Raw genomic sequence first — 21,287 nt, 5'->3', positions numbered from 1 at the left:
CCTCACCCAAGATCCAACAAAGGTAAGATTAGCCCTCAGCCACAATAGGAATTGCCCAACCCAAGCCTTCGTTGCATCAGCAGCCCAAACGTCAACCAAACTTAGCTCAGACAAACTCCTAGGATTTGTACATGGCACCATGGGAGTCTGACAACAGCCAATAGAATACATGTTCTTGAACAGGAAGTTCAAAGCCCAAAGAGAAGGTTTAATACCCTCCACTTTCAATTCCATGTGGTCAGCTGCCCAGAACCACCCATGTGCTTCTGCTTCATCAATAAATGAACTATCTTTCCATGCAGACTCCATGTTTCCAGTGTCTTTCTCCCGGCTTTGAACTGAACCAGATGGATATTTCTTCCAACAATAGCAACACCATAATAATATATGGCAAGTCTGGAGAAATGCGAAACAAAGCACAAACTGCCTAATTTGTCTTGACTCTGAAAGTGCATGGGAGATCTGCCCCCCCCCCTTTTTTTAAAACAAACAAACAAACAAAGGAGAGGGCAAAAGATTGGGAAGGGTTTAATCTTTCCTTATATTTTTCCTTTTTATTTTCAAAGGCATTGTACATGTGTATGGTTTTCTGGCCATGGGTCCTTTATTTTTCTACCATTGAAAAATACCACTCTCTAAGAAGCAGTGTTCTTCAATCTGACTGTTTTTCTTCTTGTTTTCTTTGAATCTAAGAATGATTTTAATGCATTAAGTGTCTGTTCAATTCCTTCCCTCTCAACTTAGTCACAATGACTGTGGGACATCAGTGGAACACCAAAGAAAGCTGAATTAAACTTTCTGTCTTTTGCACAGCTTTCAAAAATGCCATGGCAATGAAGGTTATTTTGGTTCTTCTTTTCAAGACAATTTCCTTTAAAACAGAACAGAAATTAGTCATTGTCAGATATTTCATGTTCCCAGCCAGTTATTCTTAATAAAGTTTGAGGCATCTTAATCACCAGGTAATAGATTCAGATAATAGATATAAGAGTAGAAATCTAGGAAAGATCTTTCCCATAAGTTTGAAATTTAACAATAACGCCAATTCTTCAGATTCATTTGATTTAATCCCACAATTATAAATAGACTTAAGTGCAAACACAGTCACTGGATTAGTAAAACAGTAGCAGTTTGCAACTATTATAATAGTAGAAACTACTCCTCACCAAAAATATATCGATCAGGTTCAAATGTTCATATAGCATATTAAGTCATAAGCAAAAATTCATTTTAGCTTCGTTTAATGTAGTCCAATTTCTGCATGGAAAGTGACTGCATAAAAACAATGAAAACTATATCCATTTCAACAATACCAAGGTATTGTATCCAAATAATTAAAATTTAGAATCGCTAACACAGCATTATAAAATTAAAACACTACAATATATTGAAATGCTTATTAATACTATAAACCGGTGATGCTCAACAGCTTTAAGAGGCGTGGACTTCAACTCCCAGAATTCCCCACATGACTTAACTCCACAACGAAGCCCTCGGGCGCCACAGTCCCTATCTTTGAAGTCGTCAACCTTCTTGAGACCAATAGGAAGAGACGGCACGCGGCGCACTCGTGTGACGTCACAAGAAGGCGAGGAGCTCGCGCAGTCATTGGGAAATCCGGTCCGGAGGGAAGATTCTAAACGGGGAGGCGGCAGGAGAATCCATCTGGGCAGGTGGAGGGGGGTGGGTGTAGAATCTACCACGACGTGAGAAGTGGACAATGGCTCAGCAGCATAAGCGGTGAGAATGGGCGTCGTAGCCGTCATGTATTTTGACTAAACTGGGCATTTGTATTATTTTTCATTATCAACCCCTCCCCATCTTTATTGTGGTATTTTAAAAAGCCCATCAGGCTCAAAGGAAAGGAAGACCCAGACACTTCTGCTCCAGGGCCATAGAAGATGGAGAGTTTGGGATGCAAAAAAAGGAGAGAGGAGAGTTGGCAAGTGTAAAAAATGCCAGCCGCGGAGGAATAGATTGATTTAGATAAATCGCTTTGAAAACCTTTGCTGATCGATGTTGCATCTTGAAAGAAATCTGCCTCTGCAAAAGATGGCAAGCGCCCTTTTTATTTTAACATAAATAAATACATTGGAATAATATAAATAATAATTTTTTAAAACTTACTTTTTTATTATTCTAATAAATGGGGCCATAAGATACCTGATAGAAAGAAATATGCAGGTATCTTTCAGGTTCTCCTAGCGTTTCCCTTTCTTTGTCAGCATTGACTAATACGTACATGTACTCCTGGACTTACTTTATTTAGTTAGTTAATTAGTTTGTTTGTTTGTCACTCATGTTCAAGATAACAGGAATAAGAATAAACATGAATAAGTATACAGGAAATGGGGACAAATAAATGGGGACATTCGGACAGGGACGCTGGTGCACTTATGGACGCCCCTATTGAGCCCAAGATTTCTGTTGCTAAGTGAAACTTTCATTAAGTGAGTTTTGTTCTGTTTTACGACATTTCTTGCCACAGTTGTTAAGTGAATCACTGCAATTGGAATCTGGTTTCCACATTGACTTTACTTGTCAGAAGGTCTAAAAAGAAGATTGCATGATCCCAGGACAGTGCAACCGTCATAAATACGAAATACTTGCCAAGTGTCTGAATTTTGATCATGTTTATGACAGGGATGCTGCAATGGTGATAAATGTGAAAAAATGGTCATACACCCCTTTTTTCAGTGCCATTGTAACTTTGAATGGTCACTAAATGAACTGTTGTAAGTTGAGGACTACCTGTATTCAAATTGGATTCCTGGATAGGTTTCTGAGTTATTGAATCCATGAGTGACAGAATGAAAAAGAAAAAAAAAAATCCTGATGGCTTTTTATTGACATGTAAATATGCTGGGAATACCTTTGACTTGAAGATTTTATAACAAATTGCCATTTCTGGACTGCCTTTGTTTACTATTCTTTAGCATAATGGTATTTATTTTTATTTCTTTTAGAATAACGACCAAAAAAGCAAAAAGAGAATTATGATAAAATAACACACATTGTCAAAGAAAAGCTGCTTTTAAAAAAATAGAAAAATACAACAAAGGGAAAAAGCATATCATTTTAACACTAAATAATTGCAATTCTACATATACTCATCTAAAGCTATTATTATTCAAGATATATATATTAATACATTTATATTAGAATTTTTTAACCTAATATATTTTGCATAAGTGAGTCCCATGTTTCATTATATTTATCTATACAAAATCCATGTCTATGGGCAATCTATCCATAGGTGGCAAGTATAATCATGTCTACTTTGGTCATGAACATCTGAGAGAAAACAACCAAGGTCAGAGAGCACCAAGGACCCCACAGATCAACCCTGAGCTACAAATATTCTCATCCACTGAGTGAAAGGGGTCATACATTTATCTTTCTTTTTTATGTAAAAAAAGTTTTTTTTATTTTTCCTTTCAAATTCATTCTTAAATATACATTCTTAGAATTGCTATTTAACATTTGTCAATTCATATCATTTTTCCGCCTGCATATTTACATTTTCATATTTTCTTATTTCCCCTCGCCCTGATTTAATAATGTGCCATCTGAGTTATTTGTTTTATACTTTGTTCCTTTCTCTTTCTAATTGTATCTTTTTTCAAGCCAATCAACACATTTATCTTTCCAATGCTGCCGTAGAGATGTGTGATACCTTAGCATAAATAAAAGATAATGTTCTGCCTGAGACCTATGGGTTCGCAGAATATCTAGCTTATTTAGTATCCTATGACTATCACTGAGTGTTGTATCTTATGATTTATGATGGTTGTATTTATGATTATGATCATGATTTACCACTTGTTTCTATTAGTATGCCACCTACATATTTTCATGTTTAACGTGTAAGTAAAAGTAGTTATGTTGGAATAAGTAAATGTTGGTTCATGATGAATTTAAAAAGAAAGCTCTCGTAAGCTCATGAGATAGATAAGAATAAAAATCAAATTAAGATCTAATTTTCCTCATGCGACACTTAAATTTAACTGGCTTCTGCATCATGAATCTTTGATAAATGCCTTTCTCTTATTTTGAAGTCAGGCCATGAGACATTAATATTGTGGAATAATCCTAATTTGAAAGGGAATGTGGGGAATGCCTGACCCCAGAGGGATCAATAGTTTAAATCAATTGATTCCTAGTAGTTATTTTAATAGAGTCTACATTCTGACTATGAGTTACCTTTAGCATTTCCTTGGCAGTATATACAATTAAGAAATGTGTAGCAGTGTCAGGGCTACCTGGAATTTTATTATCTTTAAGAGATTCTGTCTTCGAAGTGAAACCAGCAGTACAATATATGAAACTCAAAAATCGGATGAAGATTAATGTTAGCAATATTAAATGTGAAATAAAGTCTTGATTATCCAAATGGAAAATCAGTGGGTCCACGTTTGTGCCACCTTGCTGAGAACTCTTTCTCAGTTAAACAATGACCCATTGATGAATGCATAGACTTAATGCTAACATATAGTTCATTATATATTTATTATAGACATGATTGATCAAGTTCCGTATTTCTTGTAAAATAGATGACAAACTACTAAGCCTGGATATTTGGAGTGCCAAGTGGCTTAATGTCAGCCCTCAAAGTAGTTCACACCAGGAAACCAAAACCAAGAATTCTATTCTTATTGTAAAGCTAGAGTAATAGAATCTTGCAAGTCTGAAAGTGGATCTTCCCTTCCCTACCCTTATGTTCCACAGAAACATCACTACTTTGGATTCAGATTTCTTTTATCATGGTGTTCTCTAGGCCAGAGGTTCCCAACCCCTGGACTGAAGCCCATTACCGGGCCACGTCCTGTTTGGAACTGGGCCACACAAGTTACCCTTACGTGAACGGCAGCCACTTGCGCCTGTGTGTGAAGCTCCCATCACATGAGTGGTGGCTACTTGCACTCACAGATGAAGCTCCCTCCGCACAAGTAGCATGTGTGCATATCTGCCACTCGCAGGGAACTATCCACTCCCCGACAGACCGCCAAGCCAGAAAGGTTGAGGACACTGGACTAGATTCTGGCTCTTCCTTCTGTGTCCCAAGGTTCTTCTCATAACCCATTACGCTTAACAATCAATGAAAATATTTAAATTCAGCTAAGAAAAATGTGGGAAAGCTACTGGAACTTTATTTGTTAAAAATACAGATATAATAAATAGTGTGACTGCATTCCAAATAGAACCCATGCCCAATCTGAAGGGAGGAGAGTTATCTATTAAATCTGGAGGTTACTTTGTGCATGAATAAATGTCCAAACTAATTCAACCAACAGTAAGTCCACTATCCGGGACAAAATCTAATAAGAAATTCAGATTTTCTTAATTACAACTGATGTTTGTAAACTCAACTATTTCTTATGTCTCTTCAAACAATTCAAATGTAAAACCCATGCCCATGATTTATTTAAGACTAAATGTGTGCTCAGTTTACTAATTCTACATTTGTTTATTTTTTTCTGGACTACACTTCATTAATCACTGACCTTATCTGAAACAAACCTTGATTTTATTTTAGCCATTTACTTTGCCTTAATATAATAGGAAATCACGATGTATGTATGCCATAGAATAGTAGTGTTTTTCAAAATATTTGAAACCGGGAACTTTCTAGAAAGCAAAATTCTGTATTATGCCATATCAATAATTATAGAGTTGCATGCCTTCATGATTAAATGTACCTTTGTGTCCATTGTTATAGATCTTGGTGTAAATACAAATTGTAGCTGCTTTTCAGAAATTTAAGGGGGAAACAAGGAAGATGACATCAAACCCTTCTGGACAAGGTAAAAGTTAATTCTGATAATCCTGTCTTATTTCTCTGGGACTATTGCAGACAGAATGTTTTCCCCCTGAGCTTCTGTGTGGATTAACATTCAAACAAACAAACAATCTCAGCTTCATACCAAAACTATTCATGTAGTATTAATATACGCTGTGGTTCAGTGGCTAAGACACTGAGTAGCTTGTTGATCCGAAAAGTCAGCAGTTCGGCTGTTCGAATCCCCAGCGCTGCGTAACAGAGTGAACTCCTGTTACTTGTCCCAACTTCTGCCAACCTAGCAGTTTGAAAGCATGTAAAAATGCAAATAGAAAAATAGGAACCACCTTTGGTGAGAAGGTAACAGCGTTCTGTGCGCCTTTGGCGTTTAGTCATGCCGGCCACATGACCACGGAGAAGTCTTTGAAACAGAGATGAGCACTGCCCCCTAGAGTGGGGAACAACTAGCACATATGTGGGAGGGGAACCTTTACCTTTTAGTCCTTGATTTATAACAGTTTCTTTAATGACCTTTTGACGTTACAATGGCACTAAAATGACTTATGACCATTTTTCACACTTATGACCGTTGCAGCATCCCCATGGCCATGTGATGTACATTTGGACAACTGACTCACATTTATTGCAGTGTCCTGGGGCCATGTGATCATCTTTTGCAACCTTCTGACAAGCATAATCAATGGGGAAACCAGCTTCAATTAACAACCATGTTACTAATTTAATAACTGCAATGATTCACTTAACAAATGTGGCAAGAAAAGTCATAAAATGGGGCAAAACCCATTTAACAAATTTCTCAGCAATATACATTTTGGGCTCAATTGGTCAAGGACAAGCTGTATTGTGACAGGAATGGACAATTAATAGGAATTTCTTGGCATCCCTTTTTTTGAATTCACTTTGAGATCTGGGATTACTCCCGCTTAAATAACACCAAAAATTGATACCTGATTTTAGTGATTTGATTTAGACTCCAGGCTGACTTTGCAGCATAAACAAAACTGAACAAAAATACAATAGAAAATAGAAAAGTTAGAGAACAAGATGGATGGTGATTCCAATCAAAACATCAAAACTCATACAGCCTTATTCAAGAAGGGGTCTCAACCACCTTAGCTAGGACATCCAGGTCTCTGAAGCCCTTCTGAAGCACCATATCCCAGACATTGCAATAAGGAAGCCATAGTCCTAGCATCCCAAAACATGTAACTTCTTAATTGAAGGACCCAAACTGCACCAAGTCATGTCAGTTCTTATTGGCTGGGCACTATTGGCGATAAATGGTGTGTCAAATAACTGAGCCCTATGCCTTTGAGCCATGCCCGATGCTGCCCTCATGTCTGCATTCTTGTCCACTCAAAGCTTCTAAGTCAGGGGTGTCAAACTCAATTTCATTGTGGGTCGCATCAGAGTTGTGTTTGGCCTGGGGGGAGGGGCGGGCAGAGTGGATGAGGCCAGCTCGATGTCACTTGTGTTGGGGGTGCCTTTGGTGGCCTCAGCGTTCTGCCACTGTGGGCTGGTTGTTTGTTGTTTCCAGGGTGTCCCTGCGGACCAGAACCGACCCCCAGCCCTTGAGTTTGACACCCCTGTTCTAAGTGGTCTTCAAGGACCGCCTCACATATAGCATGTTGCAATAGTCAATATATGAAGTAACGAGAGCATGAGAGACTGAAGGGCTAGTACAACAGATGGAGTTGTGCAAAAGCTTTTCTGATTTTCTGAAATCGGAAAATAGGAGCCTTAAAAATAGAGCTGCTAAGCCTTACCCTTTACCCAACTCCAGAAAAAATAATTATCTCAAACAAATTCTGAAAAACTAGTCTACATATTCGTATGACATCACCACCCTGCAGCTTTAGATTGCCAAAATAATATATCCTTCATCCACCACCCCTAAGTTATAAACTTTCACGTACTTATCCTATTTATCCAATTATTCTATATCAGTGATGGCTAACCTTTTTGTCATCACTGCCAAAAGCCATAAATCAGTGTGAGTGCGACACCCCCACATGCGCCCCACCCCCACGCATGCACGTGTGACCCCCATGCATGCGCATGACCTCCCACATGTGCCCCACCCCTCTGCACATCTCTCACATGCACCCCGATCTTGTGCATGCGTGGCAGAGACCTAAACACCAGCTGGCTGGCGGGTGGCACATGCACATGCGCAATGGAGCTGAGCTGGGGCGATGGCTTGCGTGCCCACAGAGAGGGCTCTGTGTGCCACCTGTGGCACGCTTGCCATTGGTTCGCCATCACAAGGACAGTGCTCTTTCTTGCTGTGGTAAGTTGAAAAGAAAGTATTATTTAATTTGGTAAGAAAATCCTACAGTCCTAGAACTGTTTTCTTACAAATTTTCTGAACATGTGAATTGACTTTTACCTTTCATCTTCGCTGTCATAAATTGGGTGAAGTTAATTTTCTTTAATATGCATTGAATATATTATATGTAAGGTTTTTTTATTGGAATGATTTATAGGCAGTTTTTGCTGCAACAAAATAATATGGCAGCACATTTTTTTCCTAAATGTTTTTTTTTTTTGTACCATGTCCTTTAAAATTGACTCATTCAATTATCTGATCTTATTACAGAGTTTTCAAATTGGTCTTCACAAAGCGATAGTTCTCTTGGGAAAAGTTTTCAGACACAGTTTTATTTATCATTAAATCATTGTTCCAAAGCCTTAAACCAAAGGGCAACCATTAGTCTCTAAGTATGGATTTCTCCCAGGACTCCCTATTCATAAATCACTCTGTATCGCAGGTGTCTCTCTATGCCACTGTCACTATTAAAGGCAAGTAAAATACCATATTTTAATAATTCAAAAGAACTTTAATGAGTAAAATGAATTTTCCTTAATTATTACCGAACATTATGGGACAATGTGTCCTTAGAAAGCGAAAGATAATTGGCTTGTTGATTGCAATTCCAAAAAGCACAATTAAACCATTATAAAAGGTATAGTCTCTCTCTCTAGGGTTGCATTGCTGAGAAACTTCGTGCACAGGTGTTCCCAGCCGAGGGACGTAATGTTGTAGTACAGATGCAATTCTGAAAATGACTTCTAAGAGCAACCAAACTCAAACTTCTTTTGTGTTTCGTTTTACTAAGACGCTATTTAATGGTATAAGTAAGGAGAGGAGAAAAGGTAGTCCTTGACTTATGACCAATCACTTAAGGACTATTTGAAGTGACATTTGTCACGAGAACATTAAAGGAAAAGGTATCTCAGCCCTAGGAAATGTAGAAATCCAAAGGAAGAGAAACTGAAAACTACTACAGGTAGTTCTAGACTTACAACAGTTCATTTAGTGAACGTTCAATGTTACAATGGCACTGAAAAATGTGGTGTCAGCCCCGGAAGCCATCTTTTTTGTTGGAGCTTCAGGGCTGCCACATTTAGTGCCTGGGAAAATGGGAGGGGGGATTACAAGGAGTGGTGGAGGATTAGCCATAACAACATTCTTTTGTATGGGAGTCAAGGACACTCAGCCTGCACCTGGATGGGAGTGAGTGGGGATCGTCTCCAGTTGGGATGTTGAAATGATTGGACTATGTGATGGACTTGTGGGTGCAGGGATTGGATCTTTGACTTTCTTTGGGTGGAGAAAACTTGGAAGTTTTCAGATTTGGGTTTTCCCAGTTGTACCAATATGACATCTTTAATAAAATGGAACTTCAAGCTTCAGAGTCTTCTTTCTTTGGGGGTGTTACCTGGAACCCTGACATGTGACTTATGACCATTTTTCACAGTTACGATCTCTGCGGCATCCCCATGGTCATGTGATCAAAATTCAGATGCTTGGCAAATGGCTCATATTTGTGACGGTTGCTACGTCCCAAAGTCGTGTGATCACCTTTTGTTAACGCTCTGACAAGCCAAGTCAATGGGGAAGCCAGATTCAGTTAACAACAAGGTTACTATCTTAACAAGTGCAGTGATTCACTTAACAGTGGTGGCAAGAAAGGTGGTGAAATGGGGCAAAACTCACTTAACAGATGTCTCACTTAGCAACAGAAATTTTGGGCCCAATTGTGGTTGTAAGTAGAGGACTGCCTGTACTCCTTAATTGGGTTAGATGCAGGTAGTCCTCCACTTATGACCATTCATTTAACCACCGTTGAAGGTTACTGTTAACGGTGCTGTAAAAAGTGACTTATGATCCTACTTTCCACAGACAAACATCACAGCATCCCCAAAATCATGTGATCAGAATTTGGGCACTTGGCACCTGCCATGTATTTACGACATTTGCAGACTCTTGGGATCAGGTTTGGGACCTTCTCTGGGGGCTTCTGGCAAGCAAAGGCAATGAGGAAAGCTGGATTCACTTAATGACTGTGTGATTCCCTTAATGACCATGGCAAAAAAGGTGAAAAATTAGTCAAAACTCACTTAAACGCATTGCTTAGTGATGGATGTTCTGGTCCCAATTGTAGTCGTAAGTCAAGGACTACCTGTAATAAATACAGGTAGTCCTCAACTTACAACAGTTCATTTAGTGAATTCAATGGGGAAGCAAAATTCATTTAACAAATGTGGCAAGAAAAGTCATAAAATAGGCCAAAACTCACTTAACAAATGTCTCACTTAGCAACAAAAACTCTGGGCTCAATTGTGGTCGTAAGTCTAGGACTGCCGGTAAGTATCTGGGATGTTTACTTTCAAGAGGAATATGTTCATGTTTTCTTTCTGAAAGATCACTTTGGAAAAGTTTTAAGAAGGTGAAGTTTATTGAGAGGTTAAAAGAAAGAACACACTATTCCGACATTTACATTCCTCTATTTTTCCCCCAGGCTTTCAGAATAAAAACAGGGTTGCAATCTTGGCTGAACTAGACAAGGAAAAGAGAAAACTTCTGATGCAAAACCAGTCTTCTACTAATCACCCTGGAGCCAAGTAGGTTATGCTCAAAATCTTGTCTCTGCACCACATGCTCATAGCTTCCGATCATAGTGGTAAATAGGGAGAAATTTTTATATATATATATATATATATATATATATATATATATATATATATATATATATATATATATATATATATATATATATATATATATATATATATATATATCAGCACAAATACAACACACATACACACAGAGAGAGAGAGAGAGAGGGAGGGAGGGAGGGAGGGGGAGGGAGAGAGAAAGAAAGAAAGAAAGAAAGAAAGAAAGAGAAAGAAAGAAAGAAAGAAAAAGAAAGAAAGAAACCACTGTAAGAATTGGGAACAGATTGCTTCTAACAAGCCACTAAATGTATACTGAGCTTGTACAGGTAGTCCTCTACTTACAACAGTTTGCTTAGTGACTGTTTGAAGTTACAAAAGCACTGAAGAAAATGACCATTGCAGCTTCCACACGGTGACATTATTTACATTTGGATGCCTGACAACTGACTCACATTAATAACAGTTGCAGTGTCCCGGGGTCCTGCGATCACCTTTTGCAACCTTCTGAGAAACAAAGTCAGTCAGGAAACCAGATTCACTTAACAACCAGGTTAACAATTTAATAACTGCAGTGATTCACTTAACAAATGGGGCACAACTCACTGAACAAATTTCTCATTTAGCAACATAAATTTTGGGCTCCATGGTGCTTAGAAGTTGAGAACCACCTGTATTTTCCAATTCTCATCTTTGTCCTTTCCAACAGAGGAGGAAAATATTTGAAACATTTTGAAATTTTACTTTTTATGTTTGAGCGCATACACACACACACACACACACACACACACGCACACAAAGATATATACATACACAATTTACAAAACACCCACTTTCACCTCACAGATGTGATCAGAGATAACCTATGCATTAAACTCTGTCTTAAATAGTGATTGAGGTACATCTTAGATATATTTTGTGGTAGAAAATTTGCATATAAAATACATATCTTTTCAATCCAAGATTGCAAAGTATGTCAAGTATTTTATATGCAAATTATCCCCAGATTGAAAAGGAAGCAGGATCTACTTGGAAATAACTAATGAACAGGAGTTGCTAGGAGCCTTTTATGTACATTAATGAGATTCAGGTATTGTAACCAAATTTTGAAAGCCTGTCAATTCCCTCAGCTTTAGTTTATACAAGTAAGCCTCAACCTACAACCACAATTGAGATCAGAATTTCCATTGCTAAGCAAGACAGTTGTTACCGTTAATCACACCCAATTTTCCCACCTTTTTTGCCATGGTTGTTACGTGAATCTCGTAGTCGTTTTAGTGAATCCGACTTCCCCTTTTGACTTTGCTTGTCCAAAGCCAGCTAAGAAAATAGCAAATGGCGATCCCATAACCTCCAGGATGCTTATCAGCTTTCATAAATATGTGCTGGTTGCCAAAGCAAATTTTGATTATGTGACGTTAGTGGTGCTGCAACAATCATAAGCGTGAGATTCTGTTGTAGATTTTTCAGTGCTGTTGTAACTTCAAACAGTCAATAAATGAATGGTGGTAAATAGAGGATTACCTGTACCTAATCGAATCAAGGAGCTGTTTTCAGTTTCTCTCTTCTGCTTTCTACATTCATATGATTGAGATATGCTTTTTTTTAACGGCTCCACATTTTCCTGACATTACTTATAAAAGATAAATGCAAAGGTTCCTCTCTCAAAAGCATGCTAGTCGTTCCCAACTCTAGGGGGCGGTGCTCATCTCTGTTGCAAAGCCAAAGTGCCAGCACTGTCCAAAGAGATCTCCATGGTCATGTGGCTGGCATGGCTAAACGCCAAGGGCGCACAGAACGCTGTTACCTTCCCACCAAATGTGGTCCCTATTTTTCTACTTGCATTTTTATGTGCTTTTGAACTCCTAGGTTGGCAGAAGCTGGGACTAGTAACGGGAACTCACTACGTTACGGTGGTGCTAGGGATTCGAACCACTGAACTGCCGACTTCTCAGCGTCTTTGCCACTGAGCCACCGCACCCCTTTTAATTTATTTTTTACTTATTTTATTTTATTTATTTTTATTTATTTGTATATATTACTTATACACAAGACAATATAAGCTGAGGGCTTGAAGCATCAGTTTATCAAACCTCTATGAAAGAACCTCAATATTGTTAATCTAGGACCTGTCAGAACTATGTATTTTAGCTATATGGTGTCTGTTTTTGTCTAATGCCTTTCATAAGGACAAAGTCCAAATTGAGAACTCTTTTACGAAGTAGGAAAAAATGAAGCTGTTGTAAAACAGTTTTTTAAAAAAATCTTCCTTTTTTATGTAATGTGTTTAACGTCTTGATGAAGCATGCTGCATTGGATTGGATTTCTGAACTTTGAATTTTGACCCAAATATAGTCTGTTTCTCAGAGCATTAACTCCAAAAATAGCTCATAATTGAAAGATTTTTATTTTTTAAAAAAATCTTTGTTAGCTATCCAGTTTTCAGAATAAGTGGAGCAGGGTTGTTAGCCTGCACTCTGTTTATTGTGTTAATTCTCCTTAGTGAACACACGTACTTTGGATTGTGTTTTCCTTGTCTCAGGCTCCCATAGAGTTAGTATAAGTAGTCTTTCTCTGCAACTTTTTCCATAACAAAAATAATGGTCTTTGATAAAAATGGTGTAGTCTTTCTTTGCTTCCTCTCTGGGGTGTTAAACTTTATCACGATAATATTAAGTGGCTCAGAGGAGAAACAAAAAGCAACACTTAAATAGCTTGCTTTCCTTTTTGGCATTAAGGTTAAATTAAAAATTTAATAGGATTGTGTTAGTACAGTCACATGTTTTTGTTCTGCGACATATCAGCAGGCTGGTTACCAAGAGGCCTTGCTGGGACCCTGTCTCAAGGGGAAAATCTTTTCCTGCGAAGAGGGTTTGGCAGGCACTCTACCCAATGTATGAACTCCCCATCAAGAAGTCTGAGGGCTGCTGGTTAAATGCTATTCTTTTATTCAGGTACTTGGGCAAGGCACTGGGTGGCACTGTGAGAAAGGAAAAACTTGTAGCATTGGGGAGAGGAGAGGGTGGGATTCACATGTCTTCCAGCTGACTTGTTTTTGATTTATAGCCAGATGTGGTTCTTCTTTATGTTTGAGCTGGAATGCCATTTAATGGAGCACATCTTTCCAGAGCAAGAACAGATCATCCCATTTGACTTTGTGGTTCTGAGCACATTAGAGTTCTCCTCAAATCTTCTCTTTTAAGAAAAGAAACAACCATGAAAGTTTTGACTCTGGGATACCTGCCCCACCAACTTTTGCATTGATCCTGTAGCTCTTTCTCATCTCTACTGCTTTGGTGTGATGTGGCTCTTTCCCTCCTTCTGTTATTTACAGCATCTCTTTGGCTAGATCCTCACTTAACAAGGATTTTCGGGATCACGCCGAGCAGCAGCACATAGCAGCGCAGCAGAAGGCTGCTTTACAGGTATGTTCTTCTGGCCAGTGCTGAGCCAAAGGCTTGCAGCTTCATAGAGATGGGTGGTTTTGATAGTGAAGGTCAGGGAGAATTTAGGGGGGAAATATTCCTACATTTCTCTTAATAGTCTCTTCCATTGAGATTCTTCCTCCGTTGGGAATTACTGGACATTGTTTAACAAAACGCATCACTAATTTGGGATGTTAACCACAATCTTCTGAGGTTCATAGTCATCTTTCAGTCTTTTGCACCCAACCCATCTTCAGACATTCATTGCAATTCCTGTTTCAATTTCTCTGAAATGATTGTGTGATCTTTTTAAAAATGGTAAACTAGTCTAAGTGCTATATCTGTGCTTGGGCACAATATCCTTTGCAATATCCCAACCATAGGAATAATGCTTAGCTCATGTGTGTGACTTGCTTGTGCACATCCAGAAGAAACAAACAGGCCAAAACATAAGCTTAAAAATCAAATCACAATCTGTTCATCCCATGCCTTGAAAAGTGTGGGCTACATTCAATATTGTATGATGCATTTCTGATTGTGAATCAGAAAACTCCCCTTCTCCTCTCCCTCACAGTCCTGCTTTGTGCACCACAGAGTTAATCTTCCACAGCAGATTTCAGAGAGGAAGATAAGGGAAAAGACACAAAGGAGAGAATCAGATTTTCCAACAGTGCATGTTTCACTCTTCGATGGGCACAATTGAATTATTTTTAGAATTAAAATTCATGTTCCTCATAAAAGCCTCAAGCAGGCATGTCCAACCCATGGCTAATGAGCCACATTGTGGCCCTGGACAGGTAGTAATGTGGCCCCACAAGATAATAAAAAGATACAAGAAAGCAAGTGTGTTGTTTATATACATTAACTATAGTGTATATTTTATATGTAGCCCAAGACAATGCCTCTTCATTCAGTCAAACCAGAAGTTGGACCATCATGGCTTAGAAACTGCTTAAATACAAAATGAATGCTCTGATTTGATTTTTGGTGCTGAAATTAGAGTCTGCTCATCCTGTGTCATGTTATTTTTTATTTATTTTAGATGTGCACATGTGTATCTGCTGGAAATCAGCTGGAATTCAAGCTATATTGGGAGCCTGACTCAGCCCAAATGCTCCTAAAGAATTTCATTAGCAAATAGACTAACGGCCTTTGAGGAAAATCCCTGTCAGATTTAAACGACCAATTCTGACTTTTACTAGGCCTTGGCTGACTTTGATATCAAAACAATGAAAGTGTGTGTGTGTGTGTGTGTGTGTGAAAGCTTTTGGGCACTGAAATTTTGAGCTGAATCATTTTGAAAGAGTTTGGTGGGCTTCTTTAGCTGGGGTGGCAGTGGGGATGGGATTTGCTTTTATTTGCCTTATGTGTATAATTTTCAAACAGGTGTGTCTATTCCTTTTCCAGCACGCTCATGCCCATTCTTCAGGATACTTTATAACACAAGATTCAGCCTTTGGGAATCTCATTCTGCCTGTATTACCACGGCTAGATGTAGAGTAAGAGAAAAATCATGAAACAGAAAATATCTGGATTCATCTAAGCTGCTTTTTCAACTTTCAGGCAATCATTTGTGAAAAGAAGAACTGAGAATTGTTCAAAATGGTTTTGATTTTGAATTCCCAATATTTTGGTTTTGGGAGACAACATAAAATGTATTCTGGAAATACGCTGCTTTTATTCTCCTATTACATATGTATTGTATAAAGAACCTGTTTTCATTTTCTAGTACACGTGAATAAGTCTTTAAATCAGAAAATGAAGGGGGGAAGGAAGTACATTGTCTCCGCAACAGAAAGATCTATAACTCTTACTACCCATTTATTAAATCGGTTATGCATAAATTTTACTGGTGAATTTTAACAGTTGCTAATACCGTGAAAAGTAGAATGTTGGAGTTTGCAAATGAGAAATAACCACATGCATGGGACAAATGTTTCAAATAAATGTAATGTTCATTTTAACATAACTGGTTAGTTGAACTCTTTTCAAGGGCTTCCGCCATAAGACAGAATCACCTGGAAAAGTAAACAATCACAACAGAAAGATAGGTGCAAAAAGAATATACGATTTCCCAAACCAAGATGGCTTCGTCTCATGAAGTTCTGATAGTGTGATTGCCAGGGACGTTTCAAAAGATGAAGTTTGAAAGTACATATTTTAGGACAATATTCATCTAATTATATATAACTGGCGGTTGGCAGTGTCTCATTTGTGTGAGTCTCATAATCAGAATCTGGCATTTGTCTCTCTTCTTTTTCTTCCACGGAGGAAATCTTCATGCGCAAACAAGATTGAGACTTCCAAATGGACAGATGGTCTTAGCAGTTGGAGCAAATGCTACCTGCTGAATTCTCGCTTATCATGTAGCTCTTAAGGGGGGAAAAAACCAGTAAATCATACACGGGAGACATTCTGGTATAGTTTTCTCACATCTGTTTTCTCACGAACATTTGTTTGTTATACACAAAGTTAGGACTACATTTATCTTATCTAGCTCCTTGCCTTTCCAGCATCTCCCCTTCTAGATGTGCTGCCAGCAATGGACGACAGCGATCAGAAGTAGATTCAAGGGAGCCAAGGGACAGATGTGCTATTATTGAAGTGCCTGCTGTTTCCTCGGCTATAAGTGGAAACAACTATTACCAAAAGTGTTGATTAACAGGCACACTCAAGTGAATGTGTGGCCGTTCTTAGTCTAGTAGCATACATTTGTACACCAATGATTCCTAAATGTTTTGTCATCACTTCTGCCTTTCGTGTAATCTTAATATACACACCTCCAAATTGACAAGGAAAACAATACAATGAAAAGTTGGGAAAGGTGGGTTTATTGTAACAATGTAACTAAAAACTTCTTCACACCTGCCTTGGACTCTGCATCTCCCCAAGAAAGGTGCAATTTACAGTTTGGGAAACCCTGATGTATAAGCTGGGTAGTTAATATCTCAGAAGCCTCACCGGTTTTACAGAATAAGCCAGCCTGACTATGAATTTAACAGAATTTTATCATTCTTTGGCATGGGGAATTTTGATTAAATTTGCTTCCTAAGAAATCCCAATGTAATTTGTTGAGAGCATTTATACTGTTTTGAGTTTTCTAATGCTAAATATTCCAGTAGTCTGAATAAAGACAGTTCCAATTATAATTTATGAAGTTTTCTTCCCCAAATTACTGTATAGTTCTTGATTATACTTGTTAGTGGAGATGATGGAGAAAACTTCCCACAGAGTACTTAGATGTAACCACCTAAAATTACTCTGACTGAGGCAGCATACAATTCACTAAGTGAATTACTACACAATATTACAGTGGATATAAACACGCCTTTTAAAATGCAGATTTCAATAATAATCATGCTAATTGTAAAAGTGATCCAGTTAATGTTTATTACAAGCCAGTGCATAAAATGGATATAGAAAGTCTACACACCCTTGTTAAAATGCCAGGTTTTTGAGTTGTAAAAAAATCAGACCAAGATAAATCGCTTCAGATGTTTTCCCACCTTTACTATAAGCTGTACAATTCAATGGAAAAACAAACTGAAATACTTTAGGAGGGGAAATTGCAGTGAAAATGCATATCAGGGCAGACAACTTTAAGTAGGAAATTGATGGAAAAATCCGCAGCTGAGTGGATGTTCCTTGGAATGCAAAATTACCAGAGGGCTGAATCTGTACCATGAAAAGCGCTGATGTGCTAAAAGCAAAAATAAAATCCTCCACTTTGGGTGAAGGGAAGTTCTTGGCTAACTGGCAGCTCTTCTAGAATGTGACTTCCGCAGAGATGGCAGGAGAAATAATTCCTTAAAGATTCACCACTTTTATCCGAGGGAAACGGGTGGTTAAGAAATATGACATATAATTAAATAAATATAGGTAGTCCTTAACTTACGCCCAACATTACTGTTGCTAAATGAGACAGTTAAGTGAGTTTTATCCCATTTTACAATGTTCCTTGCCACAATTGCTAATGAATCAATGGTTAGTAACATGGTTGTTAAGTGAATCTGGCTTCCCCATTTGCTTTGCTTGTCAGGAGGTTGCAAAAGGTAGTCACATGACCCTGGGACGCTGCAACTGTCATAAATGTGAGTCAGTTGCCGAGCATCTGGATTTTGATCATGTGACCATGAGGATGATGCAATGGTCGTAGGTGTGAAAAACAGCCATAAGTCAGTGCCATTGTAACTTTGAATGGTCACTAAATGGACTGTTGTCAGTCTAGGACTACCTGTAAGCAAATTTAAATGTTCTTTTTTTCATCAAAATGTCTTTTAAATGAAAAAAAGTTCCCTCCTTCATCTAAGATTCACTGATTCCCGAGATCCATTTTGGTAACTGTAACCTGCTTATTGAATATTCTCTTCAACTGCCTCTTTCATTTCCCCAGGCATTCTGCTCCTGACTGTGAGCTGTTTTTAAATGATAAATGTTAAGCCTCTACTCGGCTTTTAATTTGCTTTGCTCCTCTTTTGCATTTTCTATTAATCTTTTAATCACGCGCCTTCTGTCTTGCAAGTTTAAAACAAAATAAATGGAGGAAAGGCTTTTTAAGTATGTATCACCAGCTTTCTTTGTACACTGAGAGCTTATGCACCAAAGACAAATTCTTTGTATCCAATCACACTTGGCCAATAAAGAATTCTATTCGTATTCTATTCTATTATTCTATTCTATTCTATTTCTGTTTTTTTGGGGGGGTCTGCCCTTTCATTTTCTGGGTACCCAGTAAAGGCGAACGGAGGCACCTCAAAAAAAAAACCCACAACCCAAGATAGAAGCGCTGCTTCTTGTTTTGAAGCCACGTATTCTCAATAATTTGGAACTCTTATTGTAGACATCTTCTCATAATTTTCAACAATTGGATAAGAACAAATCTGAATCACTTAGTTCAGGGGTGTCCAAACTTGGCAACTTTAAGACTTGTGGACTTCAACTCCCAGAATTCCCCAGCCGGCTGAAGTCCACAAGTCTTAAAGTTGCCAAGTTTGGACACCCCTGACTTAGTTCAATTCCCATCTCCTCCCTTCCTGTATTTTGACCTTATCTTTCTCTTTTTACTCTGCTTTCTATGCTTGTGAAAGAATCAAATAATCAATCCACAGGAGTAATTTTGATCAATAACAGCAACAACAAAAGCTCCCAGTCTTTCTACCACATACAGTAGTAGATTGAAAATACACTATTTCCTTGGGGAAATCTTAGCGGAAGCAGAGCAGAAAAAAACATTTAATGACACATCAATATAGTGAACAGCTTCATTATACGCTGAAAATAGATGGATGAGATGCATAATCCTTGAAAAAAAGCAACACATTTTCTAGTTTAATGTGCTGCAGGCACCTCTATCAGGCCCTGCAAAACTGGAGGAATTACCTTTTTTTAAAGTTTTATTTAAAAAATGAATAAATCAAAAGGAAGTTAATACAATACTTAGGCAAGTGCTAGCTAGCCTCAATTTCCCTATATAACTCAGCTACTTTTACAATATCAAGGAGCTGTAGCCAGTGAGTCGATTTATTATAGTCTTAGGCTAGGTAGGGATGTCAAACTTGCATTACCGCGTTGTCATGTGGCGTATCAACTTTTTTTCTCCTTCGCTAAACCGGGCATGGGCGTGGCCAGCATGTGATGCATCCGGCCTGTGGGGCCACGAGTTTAGATAGCCCTATCTTAGACCAATACAAGCAACGTATCCATGAGGGCTCTCTATTTTTAGAAAAACTATCTGAAAAGGTAGTATGTTTCAGGTTGTTTCTCAAGAGCGGTTTTGTCCTGGATGGTTAATAAAGCTAAATGTGTTAGTAGTTTGTGCCATTTACAAGCTGTCACTAAAGTTTCTCTCAGGTCACCGAGGCTTTTCATGATGTCAACCTGGCCTGCGTCTGAAAGAGCACTGAAAGAGTTCATCAAAGTTATTTCTCAAGATTCAACAGCTGGATTGCTGTGAATTGGGCAAGGGGTTTGTGGAGAATTCTCCCTTACAGAGACTCTGTGCATAAGGTGCCCTTGAAGTTGTCTGAGAGAAGGGAATATTACCTTTGTATATTAACTGCCACTGCCCTCTCGGCTCACTGAGCTAGAAGCAAGTCGTCTTTTTCAGAGTGGAAGATATGAATTGGAAAAATCAAAAAGGTGCTCAGGAAGAGTTACGTTATTTAAAGAGCATACTGGGGACTATATAGGCTATCCAAATGTCAGCAGGACTCGACCACAACTGCCTCTAAGTGGGAAACAGTCTTACCTTTTATAAATCCATGAGATATTTTTGATGGCATAATAGTTGGCTTAAGGACTAGAACTAGATGAAGGCTAATTTTTAGATCCCCATCTGCCTCTGTTTCCTCTTTTTTATAAGATTTGCAGAATTGTCATTGCCTTTTACAAAGTTTCTCCTCCCCTCACATTTCTCTCTGGGATTGCTTAACCTCTATTTTCTTCCCTGTCCTTTCCTTTTCTTAGACTGAATTCAGGAGTGAAGCCTACCTTTTCTTTGTCACTCATGTTTGTGTTTTTGGAAGCATTCAAAAGTAAGAAGCTGCATAGGCTGAATCATTCAGCATCCAATTCAAAGTTGGTGAAAAAGAGGGGGAAAATACAACTTTCAGAGAGAACAAGAGAGTGAATCTCTTAATCTTTTCATTCAACAGAATAACAGAGTTGGAAGGGACCTTGAAGGTCTTCCAGTCCAACCCCTTGGTCAAGCCGGAAACCCTATGCAATTTCAGACAAATGGTTGGCCAATCTCTTTGGTCCATTGGCATAATTTCTTCTAATAATCCAACTGTTGTGTAGCAATGCTTCATCCATGTACATCACTGGAATGGAAGGGAAGGGAATAGAAGGGAAGGGAAGGGAAGGGGAGGGAAGAGAAGAGAATTCTTTATTGGCCAAGTGTAATTGGACACAAGGGATTTGTCTTTGATGCATATACTCTAAGTATACATAAAGAAAAATAAAATAGAATACATTAATCAAGAACTGTTGTTGGATTATCCAATTGTTGTTGGATTATTCATTATTGCCACTCGTGTACATGGATGAAGCATTGCTGTGTGGCAGGAAAAAATACAGGCAGTACAGTTAAACACATGGTCCCA

The 21,287-nt window shown here is 38.3% G+C and overlaps 1 protein-coding gene across 2 annotated transcripts; it reads left to right on the top strand.

The window, feature by feature from the left end:
- The first annotated feature begins 1,595 nt into the window (after window positions 1-1,595).
- INIP (INTS3 and NABP interacting protein) lies at window positions 1,596-18,705 on the top strand. 2 transcript variants are annotated; one of them, XM_081941951.1, is made up of 5 exons: window positions 1,596-1,740; window positions 5,720-5,804; window positions 10,606-10,708; window positions 14,094-14,184; window positions 15,592-18,705. In XM_081941951.1, the coding sequence occupies exons 2-5, from the start codon at window positions 5,780-5,782 to the stop codon at window positions 15,685-15,687; spliced, it is 315 nt and encodes a 104-aa protein (XP_081798077.1). In that variant the 5' UTR covers window positions 1,596-1,740; window positions 5,720-5,779; the 3' UTR covers window positions 15,688-18,705. The 2 variants fall into 2 exon arrangements, with proteins under 2 accessions (XP_081798077.1, XP_081798076.1); XM_081941950.1 differs by lacking the exon at window positions 15,592-18,705 and adding an exon at window positions 15,227-15,585.
- Window positions 18,706-21,287: the final 2,582 nt, after the last annotated feature.

This window comes from Natrix helvetica (assembly GCF_964273705.1).
Source record: "Natrix helvetica genome assembly, chromosome: 2".
NCBI lineage: Eukaryota > Metazoa > Chordata > Lepidosauria > Squamata > Natricidae > Natrix > Natrix helvetica.
Note: the sequence above shows the minus strand (reverse complement) of the source record. Positions and strands in the feature narration are given on the sequence as shown.

Excerpts from the sequence above, each read along its gene's own strand:
- INIP (XM_081941950.1), top strand. The coding sequence starts at position 5,780 with ATGACATCAAACCCTTCTGGACAAG. Across the intron at positions 5,805-10,605 it reads ATCAAACCCTTCTGGACAAG|GCTTTCAGAATAAAAACAGG; the intron begins GTAAAAGTTAAT and ends TTTTTCCCCCAG. Across the intron at positions 14,185-15,226 it reads AGCAGAAGGCTGCTTTACAG|ATGTGCACATGTGTATCTGC; the intron begins GTATGTTCTTCT and ends TATTTATTTTAG.